This window comes from Myodes glareolus, chromosome 14 (assembly GCF_982192425.1).
Source record: "Myodes glareolus chromosome 14, mMyoGla1.1, whole genome shotgun sequence".
NCBI lineage: Eukaryota > Metazoa > Chordata > Mammalia > Rodentia > Cricetidae > Myodes > Myodes glareolus.
This window is the reverse complement of record NC_142039.1, coordinates 17,742,751-17,762,160: the sequence shown is the minus strand read 5'-3', so window position 1 is coordinate 17,762,160 and position 19,410 is coordinate 17,742,751. Positions and strand designations below refer to the sequence as shown.

General features: G+C 43.7%; 1 protein-coding gene across 1 annotated transcript in view; it reads left to right on the top strand.

Annotated features, from left to right (window-relative positions):
• The window catches only part of Dhtkd1 (dehydrogenase E1 and transketolase domain containing 1), a 46,737-nt gene that overhangs the window by 12,279 nt on the left and 15,048 nt on the right, over positions 1-19,410 (top strand). Inside the window, exons 4-11 of the mRNA XM_085699091.2 lie at positions 502-696; positions 5,267-5,536; positions 6,658-6,829; positions 9,178-9,376; positions 10,804-11,116; positions 12,838-12,922; positions 13,727-13,866; positions 18,870-19,020. Coding sequence (XP_085555217.2) covers positions 502-696; positions 5,267-5,536; positions 6,658-6,829; positions 9,178-9,376; positions 10,804-11,116; positions 12,838-12,922; positions 13,727-13,866; positions 18,870-19,020 — 1,525 coding nt within the window. The remainder of the gene's footprint in view (positions 1-501; positions 697-5,266; positions 5,537-6,657; positions 6,830-9,177; positions 9,377-10,803; positions 11,117-12,837; positions 12,923-13,726; positions 13,867-18,869; positions 19,021-19,410) is intronic.

Below are 19,410 nucleotides of genomic sequence, written 5' to 3'. Positions count from 1 at the left end.
TGTGCTTCTCCTTTTGTTTCCTGGAGAAGTTTGATCAACTGCCCAGCAGAAGTTCTCATTGTCAGTTAGTGGAACCACATCATTAACAGGGCTGTGGTAAGGGCTTAGGCATGTCAAACTGATAGGAAGTCACGTCCCACCAGTTTGAGTAGTAGGACAGTGTTAGACCTTGGCAACGAATACTGTAGAGCCTCTAGGAGAACTGAGGTCTTGGGCGAGGCAGCAGATAGCTAAGTCTGGCTTCAGGGCTGGAAAAACAAACACAGAAGGAGCTTGTTCCCAGATACGTGATTCTACCACTCAGGTTCTTCTCTTCACAGCTCCTGCTGTGCCAGGGTCCTCAGCAGAGCTGTGCTTTACCAGGATGTCTGTCTCCGGGAATATGGTAGTGAAAGGGCAGATACATGACCGCTGGAATAATGTGGGGCCTTCTCACAACACACAGGACTTACCTGACTTTCGCCTTGTGGTCTTCCAGCAGCTAATATGTCTGTTCCACAGGAGTTTGACCACTTTTTGGCCACCAAGTTTGCCACAGTGAAGAGATATGGTGGTGAAGGGGCTGAGAGCATGATGGGCTTTTTTCACGAGTTACTAAAGTCGTCAGCCTATAGCGGGATAACTGATGTCGTTATTGGGATGCCCCATAGAGGGAGGCTGAATCTGTTGACAGGCCTTCTGCAGTTACCTCCAGAGGTAAGATTTCTTTCTATGTCTTTGTTGTTGATCTTTGTTTCTTTTTAGTGTCCATGTGTTCTTATAATAATTTTTAGCTTTTAAAAAAATTATACTAATTATATAGTATATTAATTATAGTATAAAATATACTAATTAAATAATTATATAATCTTCTGGGTAGTGGTGGTGCACACCTTTAATCCCAGCACTCAGGAGGCAGTTGCAGGTGGATCTCTGAGTTCAAAGCCAGCCTGGTCTACAAGAGCTAGTTCCAGGACAGACAGGTTCCAAAGCTACAGAGAAACCCTGTCTTGAAAAACCAGTACACACACACACACACACACACACACACACACACGCATGCACACACGCACACACACATACATATAATCACATTATTTTCCTCCTTTCTTTTTTCACCCTCCATCCCCTCCCATGTACCTCCTTGTTTTCTTTCAAATTCACAGCCTCATTTTCTTTACACACACCCTACCTTACCCTACCCTATACTTAAACACTCCTAAACACACAATGCAACCTGCACTGTTTGTATAATGTTACATGTATGTATCTGATTTTAGGGCTAACTACTTGGTATTGGGTAACCACATGGAGGCTCTTTCCTGAGAGGAGACTATCTCTCTCACTCTCCGCATCCCCCAGTTGCCTACAGTTGTTTGTTGAGGCCCCTGGAGCATCCCTCTTTCCATGTTAGCATGCCCACTGATGTTCAAGTTTTGTTCAGGTGGCCATATTGGGGAGACTTCATGGATGTAGCTTTTCTGACATTTCTAGGAGACGTTTTGTCATTCTTACCAGTGTAGGACTGGAGCAGAATAAAACTGATGGTGTTAATTTCCTTTAGAAACTAATGGTGCCTCTGAGCAGTTGGTTGGGAGATAGTTTAGTGAATGGGTGGGAACTTAGTGCTGACTGGTAGAACCAAGGTTGGTTTTTCTGTAATGGTCTCAGGGATTCTTTCTTCCACCAGGGAAAGTAAAGGTTACTTTGCTTCTTCAACATGCATGGTGGTCAAGGAATGATAAGGAAAATTGTCCTCTGCTCTTCCCATCTCAACACACACACACACACACACACACACACACACACACATGCACACCACATAAAGGAAAAAGAAAGTACCTGATGGAGCACAGCACAGCATTGTCATCAACAGCGTCGCCACAAAACTTAGAGGCTCCAGCTCCTGCAGAACTGGGCGTCTCTGTTACTTTCCTATTGCTGTGAAGAGACTCCATGATCAGGGCAACTTATAGAGGAATTTATTGGTGGCTTGCTTACTGTTTCAGAGGGTGAGTGTACAACCATCATGGTAGGCAGCAAGGTGCAGACAGGCATGATGCTGGAGCAGTAGTTGAGTGTGTACATCTGATCCACAAGCACAAAGCAGTCAGACAGCTAACTGGGAATGGCTTAGCTTTTGAAATTTCAAAGCCCACCCTCCAGTGACACACCTTCTCCAACAAGGACACACCTCCTAATTCTTCCCAAACTATTCCACCAACTGGGACCCATGTGTGGGGGAGAAGCCCCAGTAGCATGCCTTGTTCAGCGCCATCTTGTAGAACATAGATACCAAAGGACTACATAGTGGTGCTATGTACTACCAGTGTTTAGAGTGCATGGGGTGCACCCCAAAAGTCTCAAGTAAAGGTTCTCCGTCACTTCGATACACTGTACTGAAGAGCTTACCAGGGAGGGGGCACATCTGGACCTGGGATCAGGGCCCTCCATCCAGAACTCTGGGATGTTCTTTCTCTCTGACTTCTGGACCATACCTAACTTCTCCCAGGATGCTCAGAATCTGATGTGGAGCCGACAGAGTGAAATTTTAGACTTTTTTCTGCAATGTGCTCATAGGCATCTTCTTAAACTGAAGCCTCCCATACTTTGGAAAGTGCAGAGCACTCTCCACAGGGGGTGCCTCACCTTTCTCCTTGTCAGCCAGGGTATGTGTATCCCTAGGAATTATCAGAAATACCATGGATGGACCGCTGTCTTGGGAACAATGTTTTTGGGAAATGCACCTCTCTGTGCTGAGCCCCAAGGCTGTGATCACAGAGCACTGTAGACCCACCAGCTTCCATGGGTGTTCTTTATGTCTCAAGATTCTGTGTATGTGAGCTGGTGGGGTGGGTAAATCAGCCCCAAGCAGAAGGCAGCTGCTTGGTCTCTGACTCCTCCTTCCTTGTGTGATATGTTCCATGAAAGTTCAACCAAGGATAACTGGGTTTTCATGGTGGATCTATGATATGTCAACACCACAGCCACCAAGAAGGCCTTCTATTTCATCTTTGGTCCAGCATGATGAGAACATTTCCAGTGCTGGAGCCTGCAAGAAGGACCCAGGAGGACTGATGGACAGTCCAGCCCTGAACCTTTGCTCAGAATCTGTGCTCAGAAAAGTCTCAGCTAGGTACTCTCCACGAGGCTTCCTGTCATGGCAGGACCCTCTTTCCTCCTATTACTGTACAGGAAAACATTTAGTACATGCTTCCTAAGTTTATTTTCTCTTCCAATTATTTGTGAAGATTCTTTTCTAGCCTGCAGTGAGTTCCTTTGGCAGTGGTCAGGTTTCATGTTCTCCTCAGTTCATGATGTGGACCTGTTTGATTTTTTTAAGTGTTCCAGAGCTAGTGACTAGTGACACCTAGGGAACCCTTCCTGCCTTAGGGTGGGAACAGCCTGTAGTTCACACTTCCAGTTGGCTTTATGAGAGGCCTAAACAACCTGTCACCATCATTCTTAACTGAGATCTGTCTGGGCTATAGTAGAAGGGATTCTTGACTACTAAGACTAGGAGCTTCCTATACAGCCGATGGTGTCTGGAGAGCTGAATAAGGGCTTCTGGTTAGCCACAGAATGGGAATCTGCTTACCTCACTACCTGCTGAAACCCTAATGCCTGACCAGGCCTAGGAATACCCCATTGCTAGACTTTGAGCCTACTGGGGTGTCTGGTGGAAACACCTTCCAGCCACATTTCAGGGGAGTGTTTTTCTGGCAGAAGGGGTCCCAGATCTGACTAGAGTATCCACCTTGCTTTGAGTTTGTTTTCCTGTGAGTTTTTAATCTATCTGCACACAAATGTTCAAATGCTAGGTTCAGGGACAGTGGAAAGGTCAGTTGTGTGTCTCTGCCATTGTGCAGGTAACTCGAGCCAGTGTGTGTGTGTGTGTGTGTGTGTGTGTGTGTGTGTAAGAGACAGAGAGAGAATGGGACAGAAACAGACAGACATAGAACACAGAGAAAGAGCAAACACAGTGAGAACTACAAACTCTGAGGACTCATGGTCACTGCACTGGATTTTTGGTCTCCTATAAAGATACACTGTTAGCATCGCGAAGGAAGGGCTCCAAGTTGAGCTGATATGTGAGTGTCACCTCCCTACCATCCTCAGCATGTGTTGGGAATGGTGTCACTTAGACAGCGTCTAGAGTAGAAGGATGTGGCAGGTCAGCTATTTGCAGGACCCTTGTTAATATTCAGATGCAAATAAGCAGAACCTAAGGGAAAGCTGTGAGGGATTTCCACATCTGGGTGAGATGTGGCCTGGCTGTCTCAGTGATGAGAAGGGAGAAGGAGGCAGGAGCATGGGCTCTCCGGCACTCGTCATCTCTTGGAGGTCCCAGGGGTCTTCCTGCACCTTCCCTCCAGGGACTGCCTCCTGCACGGGTGACATGGGTGGAGAATGCAAGATAAGCAAAAGAATTTCTGAAAACCAAGAAAAAATAAGGAAAGAACCTTAGAAAGAGTGTGGCCTGGGAGGTGACTCAACTGTTGACGGGCTTGCTTGCAAGCACAAGGACCTTAGATGAATCTCCAGAAGTCTCATGAGAAAACCGAACCCCAAACAGCGTTTAAAGGACATTCAGTGGGGTCGAAATCTGCGACTTCAGAATTCGCAGCTTCTTTGAAGCCACAGGAACACTTTAATATAGTTAAGACTGCAGAAATTTCAAAGTAGAAATTTGGTAGTGTAGAAAGCTAATTAAAATTCCACCTCCCTCAGAGTTACAAAAATACTAAATTGTAGTCTTTACAAAGATATGGTGGCTGGAATCACCGCTAATGATTACATACTTTAGAAGTTATATAAGGCAGAGAGAGGTAGCTACTGTTTGCCTTGGGTAAGACTCCTCTTAAAATATTACCACTAGGGTCTGGAGAAATGTATAGGTAGGTAAGGATGTATAGGTAGGTATTGCAGAAGACTTGGGTTTAGCTCCCAGTACCCATGATGGTAGGCTCCAGGGAATCTTACTGGGTTATCTGGTGGAAGCTACATACTGGCCACATTTCAGGGAAGTGTTTCTCTGGCAGAAGGGTCCAGTCTCTTCTGGACTCCGTGGATACCTACACTCATGTGCTCTTACCCATACACGTATATACAAGTAGACCTCCAAGTAGTTCTGAGTGACCCAGCAGTTAGAAATCTGTGCCTATCTTTGGATAATGTATGTTTTTAATAACTATAAAAGAATTTACATAATGCAAATTTTTTCAAGCTCACTTCAGACTCTACTGTAATAAGACTTGTTTGATATCTTGTATGTTTGTTCTAATAGCTGATGTTCCGTAAAATGCGAGGCTTAAGTGAATTTCCAGAAAACGTCTCAGCCATTGGAGATGTCCTGTCCCATCTGACCTCCTCGGTGGACCTAGACTTTGGCGCCCACCGCCCCCTCCATGTGACAATGCTGCCGAATCCCTCTCATCTGGAAGCTGTTAACCCTGTGGCTGTCGGGAAAACTCGCGGCAGGCAGCAGTCTCGGGGAGACGGTGACTACTCACTGCACAGTTCGGCTCAGCCTGGGGACAGAGTCATCTGCCTGCAGGTACTTGAGTTTGGGAAAGGGGGAAAACTGGGAATAGCATTGTCTGGGTTGGCAAATGTGACAGGTGTTCCAGTGGAAAGCGAAGTAACGTGACAGTTTTAGGAAAGAGGATTCTGGGGCTTAAACTTTTTTTTCTAAAAATTTCCACGATATGTTTATTATTTTCGGTAGGTGTAGAGAAAAGCTCCCCACCCTTAACCACCTTACCTACCAAATTTCACAGTGATAACCTGATCTAGTGGCTTTGAATATTCTAAAAGATTAGCATATTTTAGATATCCTTTCATAATAAGATTTTACTTTCCTGCTTATACGTGATTGCCTTTCTTCCTGCACCTTGGCTTTAACACGTGCCATCACCCTGCTCTCTTATATTCATAAGAACAGGCAGGCCTTGGTGATGGGAGCTACTTCTCTGTCTCTTTTCAGGTGTGAGTGACTGGAGAGAAGAGTTCAGAGCTGTGCACTGTTCCTCATAGGCTTGTACGTGTGTGTGATGTGTGTGGGTGTATGCGTGCCACAGTGCATGTGGAGGGCAGAGGACAATTTTATGGAGTCAGTTCTGTCGTTTTACCCCTATCTGCGTTCCAGAGATTCAACTCAGGGCCTCAGGTTTGTGAGGTAGGCACCTTTACCCTCTGTGGCGTCCATCTCCTGGTCCTGTTTCTCATATCTTAAGGCTATTTTCTTGCAAAATTTCCCTGTGCTGAATCTGGATCTGTAGTTCAGTGATAGAGTGCTTGCCTAGGAGGCAGGAGACCCTGGGTTCAATCCCTAGCTCGGGATAAAATCAATAGAGTGATGCTTTCATTGCATATGTAGTAGCCGTTCCTCACATAGTGTTACTATAGATGCTAGAATGTCTGGGGAGTCGATGAGTTGGATGCAGGGCCGGGGTGAGTGAAGTGGTACAGTGTTAGCAGGGAGAGCTGAGAAGGCATCTTTGAAAAGTCATCAGTTTAAACACACTAAGAAATCTTGCAACCTATATAATTTTAGGTCAGGAGAGTCATGAGACAGTGGTTGTTGGTATTCCAATTAATATTTTTAAACAGCTAGTTTCAATCAGTAAAATCTAAGTTTATTAATTCCTTATTTCCTCCATCTCACATATGTTTTAGGTTCATGGTGATGCTTCCTTCTGTGGTCAAGGGATTGTTCTTGAAACGTTCACGCTCTCTAATCTCCCACATTTCAGAATTGGTGGGAGTATCCATCTAATCGTCAATAACCAGCTGGGTTACACCACTCCAGCGGAAAGAGGAAGGTCTTCCTTATACAGCAGCGATATTGGTAAGTAGCACGCTAGAATTGGCGTGTAGCACGCTAGGATTGGCATTGCTGTGTCAACCAGATGAGAAATTGGCAGAGGAAAACTTCATTCATTCAGAGCAGCGAGTCTTGCTGGTTACCCCATTTTCTTCTTTTTTTTTAACATTTTTTTAATATTTATTTATTTATTTATTATGTATACAATATTCTGTCTGTGTGTATGTCTGCAGGCCAGAAGAGGGCACCAGACCTCATTATAGATGGTTGTGAGCCACCATGTGGTTGCCGGGAATTGAACTCAGGACCTTTGGATAAGCAGGCAGTGCTCTTAACCACTGAGCCATCTCTCTAGCCCTGGTTACCTCATTTTCATTTTCATTTTAAACAAGGCCTCATCATAACTGACCTGGAGATTGTTTTTGTTCTTGTTTTGGTTTTTGGATTTTTTGTTTTGTTTTGTTTTGTTTTTTTGAAACAGAGTTTGTCTGTGTAACGGGAATTGATATTATGTAAACCAGATTGGCCTGGAACTCATAAAGATCCACCTGCCTCTTCCTCCTTGTTTTATTTATTGTTCTATTGCTACACACCATGACCAAAGTAACTTATAAAAGAAAACCTTTAACTTGAGACTTGCTTACAGTTTCAGCTGGTGAGTCCAGGACTCAGGACAGGAGGAAGACAGGCATTGGCGTTGGAGCAGTAGCTGAGAGCTCACATCTGATCCACAAGCATGTGGCAGAGAGAGTGAGAGACTGGGCCTGGCATGGGCTTTTGAGAGCCCACTTCTAGTGACAAACCTTTTCAACAAGGCCATACCTCCTAATCCTTCTTAAACAGCTCACCAGCTGGGAACCAAACACTGAAATATATGAGCCTATGGGGGCCTTTCTCCTTCAAAACACCACACTCCCAAGTGCTGGAATTAAAGGTGTTGCCACCACTACCAACCATTTTAATTTTTTGAAGTTGGATATGGTTGGTCAGTAGTTGCCAAAAGTTACCAAATTAACATTCATTTTTTTAGTTTGCGTATGCTATTTATTTATTTTATATGATGTTAGTTGACACAAGCTCTCTGCCACAGAACTGCATTAGTATGCTATGCATACTAGGCAAACACTCTTCCACAGAGCAACATTTCCGCCTCAAGTGTGAGCTCTTAAGTCAAAGGAAATGAGACAAAGATGGAGCTGAGAGGGTTCAGTCCCATATTGCTTACATAGTTTAATTATCTGGTAGAAATCAGAGAGCAGTGCGCTTGGTACAATTCTAGAGTAATTACCTTTGGAATATTCAAACTTAGAGTGTTCAGAGTCTCAGTAAAAAAGGCTGTGTTCACTCGGTAAATCTGCTAAAATGCTCTAGTTGGAAGTAAGTTATAGCCAACCAGTGGTGGCTCGTGCTTTTAATCCCAGCTTTTAATCTCGGAAGGCAGAGGCAGGAGAATTTCTGTGAGTTCAAAGTCAACCTGGTCTATAGAGCAAGTTCTAGGACAGGCAGGGCTACACAGAGAAGCCCTATCCCAAAAAAAATGTTGTAAAGGATCAAAGTCAGTCTATTTTAATCTGTGGAAATAACAATCTTAGCACAAATCAGGGATTTTATTGTCCACTCATAGTCCACAAAACTATTACAGGCACTGTCAGCCAGTTTTATAACTAGAGTCTAGACTAGATGCCTTTTAAATTGTCTGGCACAGGAAAAATACTTTTAAAAATTCTTGGGAGAAAAATCTTTTCCTAGGATTCATACTTCAATGACCTATTGTCTTGGGAGGAAAGATAATAGTAATAATAACAATAATAAATGTTAACTGCCGCTGTATAAGGCACTGTGAAACACTGACACTATATTCCTTAGTTCCGGCCTTCATGTTACACTTGACAACGTCACTCAGAGCCTAGACAAGACCCATTTATTGATTTATTTTTGAATTTTTATATTCTTATTTTGATTTTATGTGTATGGGTGTTATGCCTGCTTGTATGTCTATATATCACATGCACACAGTAGCCATGGCGAGCAAGAGAGTGTTGCATCCCGTGGGGACTGGCCTTCCAGACAGCTGTGAGCTACTGTGTGGGTGCTGGGCCTCAAACCCAGGTCCTCAGGACGAGCATCGGGCTCTTAATCATGCTCTCTAGCTTCTAGATTGAGATTTCTACCTTTCCCAACACCATATAGTCAGTCATAGAGCTGAGTCTGGTCAGCTGAACTCTAAAGTTTATGTTCTTAGCACCCAGGCTAAACTACCTCTGCATTTCAGGGCTGTCTTTCTACGTAGGCAAGAAGGTGTTGGGAAATAACTAATATTAGCCCATGTTAACTGACTTTTTTTTTTTAAATCTGGGTCTTACCTTCTTTAGGAAAGTCAGTAGGCTGTGCCATTATCCACGTCAATGGAGACAGTCCAGAGGAAGTGGTCCGAGCCACACGACTTGCTTTTGAATATCAGCGCCAGTTCCGAAAGGATGTAATTATTGATTTGTTATGCTATAGGCAGTGGGGCCATAATGAGCTGGATGAACCTTTCTTCACCAACCCAGTCATGTACAAGATCATCAGGTACCATTAGAAACCTTCCTTTAATAACAGGCTAATCTGCTCCTCCTCAATCAATCAATCAATCAATCATTTCTGTGGTGGTGGAGATTCAGTTAGAGCCATGTGAATGCTCCGTGTGTGTGTGTGTGTGTGTGTGTGTGTGTTTGTGTGTGTGTGTGTGTGTGTATCCTAGGCTGTCCTGGAACTCACTCTGTAGACCAGCAGGCTGGCCTCGAACTCACAGAGATCCACCTGCTTCTGCCTCCTACGTGCTAGGACTAAAGGGGGTGCCACCACTGCCGGGCTCCAATATCTGTGTTAGATACTTTGAAGTGGGATGAACAGCTAGACTGTGCCTGTCCTATAGAAACCAGAGTGGCCATCTTACAAGGCTCGGCGGTCCCTGCATTCTTCATACTTCATGTCTCCTCATTAAGTAGAGAATGGGCAACTTTACTTACTTAGCAGATAGCAAGACTAGATAAGAAGACTGGGTAAAACCTTGCTACTGGCTAGTTAGTAATACTCAGGCAGGATCAGGAATAGGACTTCCATGGTCCATTTCTTTAAACTGTTGTAGCAAAGGAGCTACTTCTACCTTAAGAGGAAATAGCTCGACTAATGGCGAATCAATCCCACACCAGTTAGGTTTTAAAGGTGTATTTATTTTGGGGGGTAAAACTTACATACACACAAACCATCAGGGAAGGAGCCTAGTCGGTAGAGCAGGAGCCGGAAACAAGCGCCAGAACCAAGAGAGGCTGAACCGAGACTTGCGGCCCTTTTTAAAAGAGAAATATGCCATGCCCCAGTGGGCTGGTATTCTGAGTGGCTATTGGCTGAAGGAGCGGAAGGTACTCCCGCAGCACTCGAGAAATTGTATTTTAATTTGTGTGTAGGTAGGTTGGACAGAGAAGTAAAATCATCTTCAGTAATGCCACTTACCTCCTTTGACACAGGATGTTTTAGTGGCCAAGAGTTTACCAATTAGGTTAGACTAGCTGGCATCCCAGCACTTTTATCTTATTTTATGTGTGTTTCTTTATCTGTGTGAATATGTACACACTACACATGTGTGTGAACAGGTTACCACAGAGGCTAAAAGAGGGTGTCTTGTCTCTTAGAGCTGGAGTAACAGGCATTTGTGAGCCACCTGACATGGATGCTGAGATCCGACCTCAGATCCTCATGAGAGAACAGCAAACTCTTCTAACCTGTTGAGGTGTTATCTCCAGCCCCCTGAAATATTCTGAAAAGAACAACTCTGTAACATTTAATATATTAGTGTTTTGCAACCATCATCTCTATCTAGTTCCAGAACATTTCTTAAGTGACTTTCAAAGGGAATAAATCATCCTGCAGTGCCCTTGGTAGTGATTATCTCTTAGCATTGTGTGTATTTGATTGACCCTGTCTCCATTCCCCCTCTTCCCGCCTCTCTCCAACAGAGCCCGGAAGAGCATCCCTGACACCTATGCGGAGCACCTCATTGCCAGTGGACTCCTGACCCAGGAGGAGGTTTCTGACATAAAAGCCTCCTACTACACCAAGTTAAATGATCACTTAACCAATGCGGCCCAGTACAGCCCCCCTGTCACTAACCTGCAGGCCCACTGGCAGGGCCTGGTGCAGCCAGAAGCACGCATCACTACCTGGGACACAGGTGTGCCCCTCGACCTCCTTCGCTTTATTGGTGTGAAGTCCGTGGAGGTTCCGGAGGAGCTGCAGTTACACAGCCACCTTCTCAAGATGTATGTTCAGGTGGGAAGCCTTGATGTCGCCTTCTGCTGCTTTTTGTCTTTGCTCGGCAAAAATGTGTCGTTTTGATGCTTTTAGTTGCTAGTTTGGGAATTATTTGCTATTTGTTACCAGGTTGTAGCAACTGATCCTCATGGGTTTTTTTTCTTTGCTTTTTGTTTTGTTTGTTTGTTTGTTTCAAGACAGGGTTTCTCTGTAGCTTTGGAGCCTGTCCTGGAACTAGCTCTTGTAGACCAGGCTGCCCTCGAACTCACAGAGATGTGCCTACCTCTGCCTCCTGAGTGCCCAGCTCTTTGTGATTTAAAGCTATGCCTTAGTAGATTCAGATTTTCTTTACTTGTGTTTTCCTCTATGGGAATTTTATGTGTGTTGAATACATTATATGTACTAGAAATGCACGCTCCTTTTTAAAAAGTACAGAAATGTGTCTGATTTTTCTAACTAGTGAACAGAAAACACTATGACTCCTTCCGGTAGATTAAATAAAATAATAACAGCGAACAAATGTACCTGAAAGGTGACCATTTATACCCATAAGCATATTAAAGTTTTATATACTGTCTTGGTTAAACATACTTGTTTGCCCACAGCTGATGGGTGTTGTAGAGTGTGGGACTTTCTGTTGTTCAAACTAGGAAAGTAAAGAGTTAAAGGTCCTTAACTTCCTCAAGAATGGATGTAGTAACTGTACCCTCTGACTTATTTTAAAACACTACCTTTGTTTTTAAGTTTTTATTTTAGCAGGACTCTTTATTTTTTAAATTTCATGTGCATCAATATTTTGCCTACATGTATGTCTGTGAGGGTGTCAGATCCTCTGGAACTGAAGTTACAAATAGTTGTGAGCTACCATGTGAGTGCTGGAAATTGGACCCAGGTCTTCTGGAAGAGCAGCTCGTGCTCTTACCTGCTGAATCATCCGTCCTGTCCTATTTTAGTGGAACTTTTACAAACAAAATGCACTCACCATTTAGCCCTAAACAGAAAATTTGGGGCTGGAGAGATGGTTTAGCAGTTGATAGCACTGGCGGCTCCTTCCTAGGATCCGGGTTCAGTTCCCAGTACCCGCGTGGTGGTTACTGTCTATAGCTTCAGTTTCAGGGATCTAACCCCTGTTCTGTTTTCTGTGGGCATTAGGCACGCACAAGGTTTACATATATACATACATGTAAGCAAAGCACTCATACATGTAAAATAAAATACAAATAAAATTTTAAAAAAAGAAACAAAACATTACAAATAAAGTTTCTTCTCTGCTTCCATCTGCTCAAACCTCAGCAGAGGTGACCACTACCTGAGCCATACTTATTTTGCCTGTTTAAAAAATATGTATAATGCGTGGGGTGTTTGCCTACCAGATGTAAAGCCTTAGGTTCAGCCTATAATGTTGCAGAAAAAAAGACAAAGAAAAGAAAAAAATAGAAAAGGATATTTTTAAAAAATTTTAAAATAGATTTATTCATTTTATTTTATGTGTGTGATTGTTTTCCCGCATATATACATATGTGCCACCTTCATGCATGGTACCTGTGCAGGTCACATGAGGATCTCAGATCCCCTGGAACTGGAATTACAGATGGTTATGTATCACCATGTGGATGTGGGGAATCAAACCTGAGTCTTCTGCAAGAGCCAGAAGTATTCTTAACTGCTGAGCCATCTCTCCAGCCCTCAGGATATGGATTCTTAAAAGTTTGTTTTATTCTTTTCCTTTTTTTTTTCAGTCAAGGATGGAGAAGATGAAGCAGGGAACAGCTCTGGACTGGGCCACAGCAGAAACCCTTGCCTTGGGCTCCTTACTTGTTCAAGGTAAGACATTTCCGTTTAGCGGCACAGCTGGTAGGCGATGCTCCGAGCGGCACTTGTTACACATGATCTTCTGAGTTTCGGTGACCACTTGTCACTTTCGTTGGTTAGAGGACTTCTAAAATATTTTGCCTAACAACACTCCTTAGTTAGAAGGCACATTGAACACTTTCATCCACGTATAGACAAGGTTGCAGTCATAACTGGGATCCACAGGGCTCACTCCTGGCTGTACTGGAAAGCTAGGACCAGAAATGACTCTCCATTCTTACAAATTTTACACTGACTATGTGCCTTCAAGTATAGGAACGATATATACATATCCTCACATACAGAGATGTACTGCTTTTAGTTATGTATATTTGTGTGTCTTGGTGTGGGTCTGTGTACATACTAGTGCCCAAGGAGGTCAGAGTCTTCAGATCCCTCTGTAGCTGGACTTACAGGCATTTGCAGGCAGCTTCATATGGGCACTGGGAACTGAACTCAGAAGAGCAGCAAGTGCTCTTAACCAGTGAACCATCTCTCCAGCATCAGGAAAGGTGTATTTTAATCAGGAGAATGTATTATCCTAAGGAAAACGGACATCCTGAAGAATGAGCCAGAGTATGATATCAGATAGCTGTGTGTGACAGGACATAGCTATAGCCAAGTTCCACATGAGACTGAGCCTAAGAGGTTAAGATCAGTGTGGACAGCATTGAGAGATTTTGTCTTAAAGCAGAAAGGCATTCAGGGCTGCTATATCTTATTTTTGTGCTGTTTATTCAGAGCAATCTTGTTTCTTCCCCCGCTTGTTTGTTTCAGGTTTCAATGTTCGTCTGAGTGGCCAAGATGTTGGCCGTGGAACTTTCAGTCAAAGGCACGCCATGGTGGTGTGTCAGAACACAGATAATGCCTACATTCCTCTGAACCACATGGACCCGAGTCAGAAAGGGTTTCTGGAGGTAAGACGTTCATACATAAACTCTGTGTACTGGTGTGCCGACTCTTACAGTTACAACGTTTGATTTGATTCGTGGTTTTAGATGGAGTCCCACATAGCCCAGGCTGCCCCCAAATTCCTCAGTAGCTGAAGATGATCTTAAATTTCTCTTGATCTTTCTAACTTTACCTCAAGTGCTGGGGGCTATAGGCCTGCACCATCCCATCCCGCAGGTGGAGAAGTTTTAAAGCAACTAAATTTAGATGTCAGAAACTTTATGTTCAACACTTCTTTCTAGGTAAAGGAATGCTGAGTGGGGAGGCAATGGAGGTCTATAAATTTGGACTAGAAGAAACAGATAAGAGCTGTGTTGGAGCTGGCACTTGAAGACTAGAGCAATTAACTGGGATGCCTATCTGTAATTATGTGATATCACCTAGATATGAATTCTGTCAAGTTAAAATCAACATTGCAGCCTGTAAACTATTGCGATTTGTTAAAATTTGTTGTGGAGAGTAAGCCAATATTTCTAGCCTGCTAAATCAAAACAAAATGCAACAGAAACACTTCCTCAATGTTATGTTGCTCCCTAAAATTTAATGGACATTTCTTTGGGTTTTTAAGATCTTAAGAACAGGGTCTTCTCATTTTTGTCTCTTCGACAATTACTTTAGTGAACAGCACATGATATTTATGAAAACAAACTATTCCTTTAAGGTAAACTTAATAATTTGTCACCTTCTTTCCTACTCCAGTTGTTGGTTTGAGAATATAACCTGCGCGTTTGGTGGGGCTGGGAGATGAGTTCGGTCTCCAGTAAAAAGTCAGGCATGGCAGTCTCAACACTAGAGAGGTAAAGACAGAGGATCCAGGGCCTAACTTATCAGCCAGTCTAGCTGAATGTGTGAACTTCAGGTCCAGTGAGATATTCTGTCTCAAAGAATAAGGTGGGAGCTGGGCTGTGGTGGGCACTCGGGAGGGAGGCAGAGGCAGATGGATTTATGTGAGTTCAAAGCCAGCCTGGTCTACAGAGTGAGTTCCAGGACAGATGAACCAGGATAGAAGTGTTTAGTGTCCCCCACCTCATATCAGGCTTTCACTGGACTGTGATCTGGTATTTAGTATCAGTTTTGATACATTACAGGCCATGGCGCAAGCCATAGCTCCTGTTTAATCAGGTAGTGCAGAGGGAAACCAGTCCCCGGTGTACAGTTGCTGAGCTAGAATGCTCCCTCATTAGATGCTAATTGTACTTTTGACATGTTGTCACACCCTAAAGAATGAGCCAGTGTATGACAATCAGATAGCTGTGTGTGATAGTGCTCCACAGGAAACTGAGCCCAGGAGTTCAAGACCAGTGTGGACAGCATTGAGCGATTTTGTCTTAAAACAAAAGGACTCCTTTATTTGTGTGTGTATGAGTGTCTTGCCTGCATGTATGTCTGTGTATGTCTGTGTGCCATTTGTGTACCTGGTGCCTGAGGAGGCTGCAAGAGGACATTGGCTCCCCTGGAACTGGAGTTACAGGCAATTGTGAGCCACTATGTGGATGTTGGGAAATGAACCCAGGTCCTCTGGAATGTAACATGAGGGGGCCTGTTTGTTGGGGTTTTCTGTCCTGCCTGGTTCCCACAGCTGTTTAGCCCCAAAGGAAATCACACAGAGGTCTCCATAAGATTATAAACTGATTGGCCCTTTAGCTCAGGCTTCTTATTAGCTCTTATGACTTATATTAACCCATTATTCTTATCTATGTTAGCCATATGGCTCGGTACCTTTTTCAGCTGGCAGGTAACATGTTGCTTCTTTGGTGATCTGGGCTGGACTGGGAGGAATCAGCTTCCTCCTTCCCAGAATTCTCCTGTTCTCATTGCATCACCTCTACTTCCTGTCTAGTTTTCTCACCTATACTTCCTGCCTGGCCAATCAGTGTTTATTTAAAACATGATTGACAGAATACAGACAATTCTCCCGCACCACTGGAAGAACAGCCAGTGCTCTTAACCACTGAGCTATGTTTCTAACCCAGTGGGCTTATAGTATTTTCAAATCAATAAACTGGGTTTGTTGGAACATGACCCCATCACAAGTCACAGAGCAACTATACTTACAGAGAGGGTGGATAAAAGTAACTAAGAGTTGAAGACAAATCTATTGAGTTACTTTCTAGAAGTTTGAAAAGAAGCAAATAAAATGGCTAAGAGAGCTCAAGTCAGGAGTACTTTTTGTTCTATTTTTAAGCATTTGATGGTCTCTTTGTTGAAGTTCAGAAAGGAGGCAAAGCCAGGACCTGGGAGGAACAGAAAGAAGGGATGGATTGAGCATGAGTGGGCATGCCAGTCTTGGATAGGAAGAGAGGGGAAGGAGGGAGTGAGAGCAGAGAGATACATGCAACACGCCTGGGCTAACATGCATTCATAGCACACATCAACCTAAATCCTGAAGTCAGAATGCACATCCAACGGGTAAGCTAAGCTTGATTCCACCCACCGTGCTTGAAGATAATCCAGTGATATTTTTATGTTTGTCATTTAGTTCGTATCTCTAGAAATCGCATTTTATAGCTATAATTAGAAGTTATATAATTCCTGTGTGTGTGTGTGTGTGTGTGTGTATGTGTGTGTGTGTGTGTGTATGTGTGTGTGTGTGTATGTGTGTGTGTGTGTATGTGTGTGTGTGTGTGTATGTGTGTGTGTGTGTATGTGTGTGTGTGTATGTGTGTGTGTGTGTATGTGTGTGTGTGTGTGTATGTGTGTGTGTGTATGTGTGTGTATGTGTGTGTGTGTGTGTATGTGTGTGTGTGTATGTGTGTGTGTGTGTATGTGTGTGTGTATGTGTGTGTGTGTATGTGTGTGTGTGTGTGTATGTGTGTGTGTGTGTGTGTATGTGTGTGTGTGTGTGTGTGTGTGTCTGCATGTTTATGTTCTAGTTTGGTTTCTATTGCTTGATAAACGCCATGACCAAAAGCAACCTGAGGAAGAAGGCCTTACATGTTCCAGCTGTAGTCTGTCATTGAGGGAAACTGAGGCTTGTTCATGGCTTGTTCCCCTGGTTTGCTCATAGCCTAGGCCCACCTGTCCAGGCACAGTACCACCCACAATGGGATAGTCCCACTTAAATTAATTAGCAATTAAGACAATGCCTCACAAATATGGCCACAGGTCAGTCCAATACAGGCAGTTTCTTAATTGAGGTTCCTTCATCCCAAGTGACTCCAGTTTGTGTTACATTGACAAAAACTACCTAGCAAATTGTGTGTGGGTGAGCATGTGTACATATACGTGTGTAGACCAGAGAACAAGCCTGGGTGTTGTCTCTGAAGTGCCATCACATTTCCTTTCTTGAGATGTGATCTCTCACTGACTAAGTATGCCAGGTTGACTGACCAGGGAGCTCCAGGAGGCACCCATCTCTACCACCTCAGCTCTAGGATTGCAAACTTGTGCCGTCACACCTACTTCCCCTCCCCAGGGATAACTCAGGTCTTTATGCATGATAGCACTTTACTGACTGAGCTATCTCCCAAGCCCTCTGGAGTTTATTTGTTAAAGGTTTTGTTGAAATACAACTCAGAATCTGACCTTTGGGAGTGTTTATAGTTCAGCACTGAGACCATCACCACTGTTTGGTTTCAGAAGACTTTCATCTCCTCAACGGAAACTCTGTTAACTCTCAGCGCCTGTCTCCCATTCTAGCCTCCCTCTAATTGCAGGCAGCTGCTAGTCAATTGACTGTTTTAATGTATTTGTCTCAGGAAGCTAGTATACATAGACTGATATATTCCCTTATATGACATTAATTTGACGTATTAGAATTTTCAAGGCCTATGTATGTTGTCATGTATGTCAGTACTTCATTCCTTTTCATTGCCAAAAAAATATTCTGTGGAGATGTAACATTAAAAAAGTTGGAAAAGAGAAAAGCTGGAACAAGATGAGTATGGTGGCTCATGCCTATGATCCTAGGATCCAGAAGTAAAACATGAGGATCACCATGCGTTTGAGGCCAGCTACATAGCAGGTTCAAGACCATCTTGGGCAGCAGAGTGAGACTTTTTCTCAAAAAACATACTGAGACAAATACAGAATTATATAAATTGTATATATAAAAGAATGTTTTCCCTTTCCTAAGCCGTTTGAGAGCAAACTGCCAACGTGACACCTGCAATCTGTGTTTGCTTAAATCAAAGGCATCCCCCTGCATCACTCATCATAGCCAATGACATTTTTTCTCCCATCTTTCTTAAGTGCACTCTAGAATCTTGCTGCATTAACTCTCAGCAGGGCGCCTCTTTCCACTCCTCAACGATGAAATAGTTTCTGCTCTGTCAGTCTTACCACGATGACTCTTTTGGTCTCTACAAATCAGATGTTCCAGCAAGAGTCTAACCAAAGGTAGAACTTCATACTATAACTTTTCCATCTTTGTTTATGATATCTTTGAAAAATGTGGCAGTTTTTTTCTGTTTAAATGTGTATCATATGAGAAGAATTGCTTATTCTCTAAAGTTTTGTTACATTTTTGTGGGGAGGGGTGGGGCTATGAGAGGACAACTTTCAGGGGTCTATTCTCTCATCTTCTGGGTCCAGGGATTGAACTCAGGTTCTGAGGCTTAGTGATACCTTCTCAACCATCTCGCTATCCCCCCAGGTAGGTTTTTTCCCTCCTTTTTCCCATTATTTTTCAGTGGTGGTGCTGGGGATTGAACCCAGGACCTTGTGAATGCTATGCAAGTACTGTACCATTTCCTAGCCCTGTACTACTTATTCTTGAAGAAATTCTTGAATGACTGTATTCCAATGTCTTCTCTTTTCCTCTCTTTGTCCTAACTTTCTCCAAATGTGCCAGTGACACTGAGCAGTAGGTCTCCTTTTGCAAAGAAATGAGGTGATGAGTGAGAGCCATGCTCCCTTCCCCGCCCCCTCCTCCCCTTGAGAGGTTTGTATCCTTGTGGTGCTTGACTTTCGCTGGCTTCTCCCAGATGTCTCAGGCACTTCAGTGTCTGATTCTCTTCCTCGCTCTTAGGTTAGCAACAGCCCGCTGTCAGAAGAGGCCGTCCTGGGCTTTGAATATGGAATGAGCATCGAAAGCCCAAAGTTGCTGCCCCTCTGGGAAGCGCAGTTTGGTGATTTCTTCAATGGAGCCCAGATCATCTTTGACACATTCATCTCTGGAGGTTGGTGTTAGTGAGTGGCTGGGTGGTGGCTGGGTCCAGTCTCATAGCATAAGTAAATGGGAAGGGGCCAGGACTGCCTCTGAGATTCTCTGTACCACACCATCTCCAGAGACTTTGGGGAGTTTCCCTGTTATCTACAGGCATGTGGCAGCCTTCTGGCAGTTTAGTGAGCTTCTGGGAAGATTATCTTTGCTTTCTGTCAGCTTGTCGTTGTCCCCCATCTCCCAAGGACTGTGTCAAGCTGCAGGCAGCTCCTAGGCTCTGTGGTTCTGCACCCGCTCTTGGAGTGTTGAGCAGCATAGTTAGCCAGCATTCTGAGGTGACATAGTGACACTTTATGGTGGAGATTGATGATTCGCTTGAAAATCTGAAATGTGTTAGAAGAAAGAA